Source organism: Homarus americanus, unplaced genomic scaffold (assembly GCF_018991925.1).
Source record: "Homarus americanus isolate GMGI-L3 unplaced genomic scaffold, GMGI_Hamer_2.0 scaffold33468, whole genome shotgun sequence".
In the NCBI taxonomy this organism is placed as follows: Eukaryota; Metazoa; Arthropoda; class Malacostraca; order Decapoda; family Nephropidae; genus Homarus; species Homarus americanus.
Window position 1 is genome coordinate 552,273 of NW_024714177.1, and position 9,236 is coordinate 561,508.

The 9,236-nt window shown below is 44.7% G+C and overlaps 1 protein-coding gene across 2 annotated transcripts in view; it reads left to right on the forward strand.

Moving 5' to 3' along the window:
• Window positions 1–1,465: 1,465 nt before the first annotated feature.
• The window catches only part of LOC121876227 (espin-like), a 66,925-nt gene continuing 59,154 nt past the window's right edge, over window positions 1,466–9,236 (forward strand). For both annotated transcript variants that reach the window (XM_042381245.1, XM_042381255.1), the window contains exon 1: window positions 1,466–1,646. In XM_042381245.1, coding sequence (XP_042237179.1) covers window positions 1,476–1,646 — 171 coding nt within the window. In that variant the 5' untranslated portion in view covers window positions 1,466–1,475. The remainder of the gene's footprint in view (window positions 1,647–9,236) is intronic.

Below are 9,236 nucleotides of genomic sequence, written 5' to 3' on the forward strand. Positions count from 1 at the left end.
GTTTTGTTTACCTTGTGAGCGCAGCATATAAAACAGAATCCTATCTTATTAACGGAATAGCCTAATTACTAAACTAATCACGCGCTTAATGACCTTGCTAATTGAAGCTTAATAATCTTATATAACCCCAAACATAACACGAGAAGAGGAAGTAGCAATAACAGCAGTATTAAGAGGTGAAGTTACGCCGCCACGACACTGATCTCAATGACGTGTTCTGTGGAGGCGCGTTAGAGGCGTGCTATACGTTCTTGTGGTTTAGGTAAGGAGATTTGTGTTGACCGCCAGAGAGATGACAGATGTTGTGTGTGTCTCTCTCTCTCTCTCTCTCTCTCTCTCTTAATTTGGTTTCCTCAGTCATTGTGTGTGGGAGAGAGAGAGAGAGCGAGAGAGAGCCTACGGGTGTGGAGGCAGAGAAACAGATTGAAAGGAGGGGAGGAAAGTGGAAATGGGAAATAGAAAGCCAGAGATGAGAAGGAAAGTGAGGATGGGTGAGGATAGAGAGAGAGAAAGGAGATAAAGTGAGAGAGAGAGATGGGGGGAGGAGGAAAGGCAGAATATGCAGGCCACCAGTTTGGGTTCAGTGAGTTTGTATCCTAATTGCACGCTGCACACCCACACGCCCACACACCCATAAGCCACAACGCCACTAAGGCACGCCCATGACACGCCGCCTCACCACATCCACCCTGGGACAGAGAGAGAGAGAGAGACAGAGAGCGAGAGAGAGAGAGACAGATAAAGAGAGAGAGATTACTCCCTACTGATACACCAATAAATATCTACCTATCTGTGTGTCTGTCTGTTTGTCTGTTCCCCTGTCTTCCTACGTGTCTGTCTCTCTGCCTGTCTGCCTGTCTACCTGTCTGCCCGCCAATCATGAGCGTCTACAGGTGATTACTTGTGTTCGTGTGTGGGTACCTCTGAGGCTGTGACTGACCTATACTACTTTTTTGGGCTATGACCGAGTCCCTCAACCCTGCCACCACCACTACCACCATCACCACCACCACTACCACCACCACCACCACCACCACCACCACCACCACCACCACTATCACCACCACTACCACTACCACCAAAGCCACCACCCCTACATTGTTCCAAACTTTAAATAACACTTTACAATGACTCACGTAATCATTGGTGTGTGCCGTAAACTTTTAGAGGGGATTTTGTCGTGTCTGTCGACCGATTGTGGCCACCCCGACCACCACTTCCACCCATGGCCACCTCACCACCATGGCCACCATTTCCACCACCTGGCCACTAATATCGTTATGTATTACAACCATTATCATTAGTTGCTTTAGTTGTATTATTATTATTATTATTATTATTTATGCTTTTTTTGTTGTTATTAGTTTTGTTATTATTATTATTATTATTATTGTTGTTATTATTATTATTATTATTGTTGTTAATGGCGTCACTAACAGCACCATTCTCCCCCCTGGTACAGTGCCAACTCCCAGATGGACAACTCAGTGACCCCGGTCTACCTGGCGGCACAGGAGGGCCACCTGGACGTGCTGCAGTACCTGGTGGGCACCGCTGGGGGCCGCCTCGACCTGAGGGCCAAGGACGGCATGGCACCCATACACGCCGCCGCTCAGATGGGCTGCCTCAACTGTCTCAAGTGGATGGTGAGTACTGGTGAGGGGTGGTGAGGGGTGGAGAAGGGTGGTGTGGGGTGGTGAAGGGTGGTGAGTACTGGTGAGGGGTGGTGAAGGGTGGAGAAGGGTGGTGTGGGGTGGTGAGGGATGGAGAGTACTGGTGAAGGGTGGTGAGTACTGGTGAGGGATGGTGAAGGGTGGTGAGGGATGGTGAAGGATGGTGAGGGGTGGAGGGACATGGTGAGGAATTAAGAGACAAGACTCCCGTGGTCCACCCAGCGTTGAGCCCACAAGGTTATTCACGATACAGTTACTCCTGAAGAAGAAGCTGACATGACTGCTGGTAGCTTTCCCTCTCTCCGGGTCTAGGGTTCTTAAGCAAGCTACTCAGTTACGCATCACGACCGTCACTTGTCAAGGCTACTGGCGGGCATCCTCAAGTGACATGCTGTCTCTCTCGCGGCCTTGGTCTCGTTACCATTTCTCGCGTTAATTATTGTTTTAATGGCATATTAAAGTTTCTCTCATCTTAAAAGAATTAGTGTAAAGAGGACGTATTTATTTTTTATATTATTGTTATTATTATTATTAGATTGATTATTCATTTATTCAAAGAGGAAAAGGAAGCTGAAGGTATTAATTAAAAAAAGGTGGAGTCGCTATTTTTAGTTCGCTTTCTCCAGGGGATTTGTAAGTCTTTCTCCAGGTTTTTTTCTTTGTTTTTGGACGTGTTTTTTTTCTCATAGATTCTAAAACAAAACCAAACAGCTGATATTTTTGTAAGAAGAGAGTTTGTTGAGTTTTATCTTCAGAAAATTTAATAATAGTAATGTGTGAGAAATATATTTGACCGCAGGCAATGTTGTCTTCGTTGTCAACACCGCCATATGTGACACCTCTTCACTATCGACACTATCATCACCATCACCACCACAACTCATCATTAGCGGCCTCAATCAACACCATCATTCACCATCACCATTACCATTCACAACCAAATCACCATCTAACACTTCTCACCACCTACGACCACCATCCTACCACCCCATCACCACTACCACCACCACCACCACCTCTACTTGACCACCATCACCACCACCATCCCACCACCACCACCACCACCACCCTACCACCATCACCTGTACCCCTCACCCTACTACCACCCCATCACCACTACCACCCCATCACCACCATCACCACTAATATCACCACTACCATCACCAATCCTCTGAGAACCACTATTATCTCGCCTCCTTGTCCAAATTCCACCCATAATATACTTCAACGACGTTAATATTTCCTGTTTACGACTATATTACTTTGTTCCTTATTTAATCTGATAATTATGGTTCATTACCTTAATATTTCCTCCAGTATAAGTCCTACTACCTCCTGCGCCCACTATCAGCCAATCACAGTCGAGATACACGTGACTACCTATACCCACCACCAACCAATCAGAGTTGAGATGTAGTGTCAAGTGGCCAAGATGCATTCATGGTATCAATAAATAACTACAAAAGTGAGATAATATTACAGTTGTTGATTCTTGGTTTGTGCCTCACTCAAAACAAGGCTCGAGTTAGGATAATATTATTTCAAGATTTCTATTTACACACTCAAGAAACACCTCAAGTTAATTATTATTTACAATTTACAGTCATAGTAACACAGCGCTTCGCTATTTACTTCAGGACATCGAAAATTTGGTGTAATTACACTTTCCTCTTGTAAATTCCATGACCATTCAGTTGGCAACACCGGAAAGGGCAACAGAGAAGGGTTACCGGTTGTTAATTTTTTTGGCCTCGAGTGACAGACAGAAGGAGTGAGTGTCTGTCAGTGTAGAGGTGTAGACAGAAAGAGTGGAAGGCTGGCCATCAGGATACACCCAAGGCTGAGTTGTGACGTCTGGGGGTGTACACAGAGGCTGTCTACACCTTGTTTGCTTACACCTTAGTCCGTGTATAGTGCAGGTAAGGGGTAATTAATGTCGTTCAGGTGAGGGAATGAAGGTAGATGTGAGTTACCGTCAAAGATTATTATTATTATTATTATTATTATTATTATTATTATTATTATTATTATTATTATTATTATTATTATTATTATTATCATTATTTATTATTATTATTATTATTTATTATTATTATTATTATTATTATTATTATCATTATTATTATTATTATTATTATTATTATTATTATTATCATTATTATTATTATTATTATTATTATTATTATTATTATTATTATTATTATTATCACCACCACCACCACACATCACGTGGTCTCAACAACTCTCTCACCTGTGTACAAACATTCAGGTAAACAGTAATTAGCGTCAGTACAAATTATCTATAAAACAGTGACCTTCTTGATGTCATTACTAATACTTCCCGTCCCGCCCATAGTGTGAGAAAATACCCCTTATATGACCTGGCTGACATGAGGGAAGGTTAGTGTGGTGACATTTATTGATCATTCATGTTGATGTTTAATAACAGAATGTGTAAGTAAAAACATTCACAATATTGAGGAACGTCCTGTTATTGAGGCGATGTGCTGTTGGTGTTGTTATATTAGTAATAATGATAATAATAACAGCAAAAAGAACAACAACAACATCACCATCACCATCAATAACAACAACAAACATCACCATCAATAACAACAACATCACCATCACCATCAATAATAACAACAACAAACATCACCATCAATAACAACAACATCACCATCAATAATAACAACAACAATAATAATAATGATAACACAAACAGCAACACTAAATAACAACAACATCACCATCACCATCAATAACAACAACATCACCATCACCATCAATAACAACAACAAACATCACCATCAATAACAACAACATCACCATCAATAATAACAACAACAATAATAATAATGAAAACACAAACAGCAACACTAAATAACAACAACAAGAGAGACAGACGGCAGCTGTAGGGATGACACCATTAGTCTCACACGAGCACCTCAGTGTAGGGACTTCCGGTCAGGTCAGGTCAGGTCAGGTCATGGTAGATTAAGGTCAAAATGCCTCATCAACTGGTTCCCTTTGTTGTCATGTACACAGCCAACAGGTATGTATAGATAAACAACGACTCCGATTGGCTGATGGAAATAGAGTTTGTGGTATAAATAAAAACAGGAATATTGAGATGATATGGATTTCGTCTCTTTGATAAATGGTTCAGCCAATTAGACGCTGTTGTAGTGTAGATTCATACATGTTCAGCCAATCAGACCAGTACCCCAGCCTGTGTGTGGTGAGGGAGGGTGAATATTATTATTGTTGTATTAAAACTCCTTCATTTTACATTTCCTATAATCACCAATTCACGTATCTATATTTTTATTGCATTATTCTTGTCTCTCGGTCACTGCATCCCGTTCGTTAAACATTACCTCCCAGGTGTTAATGGTTGTTAAACACCTGCCCCTAACGACCAGTTTTCGATCGTTAACAGCTGTTATTAAAGGCAATTAACCCCATGTTTAAGATACGACCGTTGATTGGACAGGTGGTACCAATGAGCGTGTCCTAGGTGGTGACCAATGGGCGTGTTCTGGGTGGTGATTGGATAGAAGGTAACCAATGGATGTGTTCCAGGGTGGTGATTGGATAGGTGTTGATCAATGTGCGTCTCCTGACTGGTGATTGGATAGATAATGACCAATGGACGTGTCCTGAAGGGTGATTGGACTATCTAACTGCTGATAACCAATGGATATATCCTGGCAGCTGATTGACCAGAAGGGGGGAGGGGGGGTGTGATTGGTCAGTGAAGCGTGATGGGCGGGTCCTGGGTGGTGATTGGTCAGGTGGGGGAAGGGGGGGTGGGGTAGAGCTCTCACCTGGCGGTCAATTACGAACTTCCTGTCACACTTTTGTTTTGTGGTGCTTTGTGACGTTGGTTTTGTTTTAATGTTTATATCAATGAGATGTTTCGTTTGTATTTTCCTTCTATCTTCTTTTTTTTACGTTTTAATTCCTCTTTCTTTTTGCTCTTCCTTTGTTTTTCTTTCTTCCGTGTTTTCTTTCTCTTTCTGTATCTTCTAAAACAACCCAACTATGCCCACACCAGCTTGTTCCAACGTTAAATTATCTCCCCTTGTTCACTCCTCCCTCCCTCCCTCCCTCACTCCTCCCTCCCTCCCCTCCTCACTACCCCCTCACCTCCCCACCTGGCGTAGATAAACACCCAAACACCTGAAAAACTAAAGGTCACTCGCACAGATCATGTTGGGTTTTGGTGGGGGTGAAAATTTCCCCCAAGTTAACCTTCGTGTTTTTCATTTATTCTCGTGATGTTTTCATTGTTGGTTCTGTGAGGTTTACGCTGTCTAGCATCGTGGTGACAGAGATGAGAGGAGAAGGATAGCAGATAGCCTTGAGGACTCGGAAATGCCGGGTTTTGACTGGCGGAACTGTAAACTGTTCTTACCTACATAATCAATAGACTGTTGTAGGAGGAAATACCTGAGTAATTTGGCTGTTTTTAGTGTAATTAATGTTACCTGTGTGTGAGCTGACCCATAGAGGGGGGGGGGAAATTATGACTTAAGTTAATATTGATACCTAACTAACACACATTTGGGTGGAACTCAGAAGCACCCAGGCTATGAATCTCTCTCTCTCTCTCTCTCTCTCACCCAGTTTGCTTGCGTCTCCCCTTACTCTCCCTCCGTTCTCTGCGTCATCCACTTTATGGGCCACAACAATACAGCCGTCGACCCCGTGACCACAGACGCCATCCTGTATCCTGCTGGTGTGACCTTCTCTCACAGTGATGCTTCCTCTCTCTCTCTGTCTCTCTCTCTCCTTCTGCAATCCCCTCCATCCCCCTCCTCTTCCACCTCCTTCCTCTCCCTCCCTCGCCCTCGCTTCCTCCCGGATGAATAGTGAGGTGGGTGGCCAGGTGGGTGGTGAGGTGAGCGGCCAGGTGAGGTGGGTGGTGGGAGGTGTATGATTATGGTTACCTGCCTCTACTACCACTAGCACCACTACTACAGTTGCCACCAACCACTACTACCACTACTACAGCTGCCACCACCACTACTACTACTACTACTACTACTACTACTACTACTACTACTACTACTCCTTCCATCATATAACACTACTTCTATTACCACTATCATCATCACCACCACTGCCCTGTCACCACCACCCATTACCACCATCACCATTACTACCACCATCACCACCATCACCACCACCATTACTACCACCATTAGAAGTAGAGGCAGTAGCGGGAAATTGTAAATGTCAGCGTCTTTTGTCATCTGTCTCCTGCCGTTAACAGAAACACAAGATCAATTATAGGTCTCTCTCTCTCTCTCTCTCTCTCTCTCTCTCTCTCTCATCTAAAGTGATTTCCCTTCTCCCTTAAACCAGATCATTAGTACCAACACACCCTTCACCCTTCGTCTGTCACCCTTCATCCAACTCATCCTTCAACTAGTCACCCTTCAACCAGTTCCTTCCTCCTTCTCTCCTCCCAGTCACCCTTCAAGCAGTGACCCTTCTCCCAGTCACTCTTCAACCAGTCACCCTTCAAGCAGTCACTCTTCAAACAGTCACCCTTCAGTCATTGACCCTTTCCCCAGTCACCCTTCAAGCAGTCGCCCTTCATGCACTCACCCTTCACCCTTCGTCAGTTTACCTCCATCTAAAGCGGGTGGGAGGAGGGGGTGGTCCTCAGCTTTGTCTCAGTACAGTGTTGAGTCATTGTGCTTTTGTCCTGCCAGTGAGTGTTGTTCTCTGTCGCAACGAGTGCCAACGGGAGCATGGTGGCTGGTAAAACTTTGCCATGGCGTGATTGAAGTTGCCATTGCGTGATAGGAGTTGCACTGGCTTGGAAGGAGTTGCCATGGCCTGATAAATGTTGCCATGGTCGTATAGGAATTGCCATGACCTGATAGAACTTGCCGCGGCCTGATAGAACATCGTAAACAAACTCACTAAGAAAAATATTAATCTATACACTCGTTCACATCTGCTACAAGCGTTTCCGGGGTCACGTCTCTTTTGGTTCACATCCCTTATTTGTATACGTTGTTTATACAGCTGAGAGGGACTACGAGGGGGGGGGTTAGGGGTGAAGGTAGGGGAGGGGGAGGTAAGGGGAGGGGGTGTTGTTGTGGTGAAGATTGAATTATTTATCTATGTTGGATAATGTTGTTGATGAGAGAGAGAGAGAGTGAGAGAAGGGGGGGGGGAACACCTAGTACTGTAGTGGTTTGTTCAGTCATTAGGAATTAAACTGAAGAACTATCGCTTTTAAAATGTTCATATGAAAGTTCACCTCTCAAGTAAGTAATTGAACACAAACACAACAATTAAGTTATTATTGTTTTATTTGCTTCCATGTAATCTACACACACACACACACACACACACCTGCAGTGACCTGACAGCTGTACAACACTTTTCTCTTAGTGAAAGTAAACAATTCCCAGCCAACAGGTGTGACAGCCAGAACACGTGTTGAAGGAGGCAGATGCAATTACAAGTAGAATAGGTGTCTTGGAAAACACCTCACCTCCACCCTCACCCTTCACCCCCACTTCACCCTCCACCCTCACCTCCACCTTCATCCCCACCTCCACCCCACCCTCATCCCCACCTTCCTTCAACTCCACCCTCATCTACCCCACCTCCACCCCACCCTCATCCCCACCTTCCTTCAACTCCACCTTCATCCCCCCACCTCCACCCACCCTCATCCCCACCTTCCTTCAACTCCACCCTCATCTACCCCACCTCCACCCCACCCTCATCCCCACCTTCCTTCAACTCCTTCCCCAACCCTCATCCCCACCACCTCATCTACCCCACCTCCACCCCACCCTCATCCCCATCTTCCTTCACCTCCACCCTCACCTACCCCCACCTCCACCTTCTTCCCAACTTCACCCTCACCTCACCCTTACCCCTCACCCTCACATCAGTCTCTCAGTCACTCGGGTGCTGAGAAATTGGGTCATGGATCTGAGGAAGGAGACAAGTATAACACTGTATAGCCTTCCCGTTATGGAGGAGAGGAGAGGAGAGGCGACCTTCCCACATGTTAACACAGGAGTTGTGCCCGTGTCTGCTGGCTGTTGTCTAGTGCTTCTCAGTTCTTTAATTATCGTATTTAATTCCTTAACTATTATTACTAAGCGTAAATTATACCAAGCATTATAGGTTAGGTATAATTTTATGGTGTATCTCATCTATAACTATAATAATGGATGTTTAATTATGTTAAATATTGAGTGACCTAAATAGTAGACACGTATTTCTATCGTCTTTTGTTTTATGGTTCATTGGTGTTACGAGACGTCCGCCTGGTCAACATCCAAGACCCGGTGTTACGAGACGTCCGCCTGGTCAACACACAAGACCCGGTGTTACGAGACGTCCGCCTGGTCAACACACAAGACCCGGTGTTACGAGACGTCCGCCTGGTCAACACACAAGACCCGTGTTACAGACGTCCTCCTGGTCCACACACAAGACCCGGTGTTACGAGACGTCCCTGGTCACACAAGACCCAGTGTTACGAGACGTCCGCCTGGTCCACACACAAGACCCGGTGTT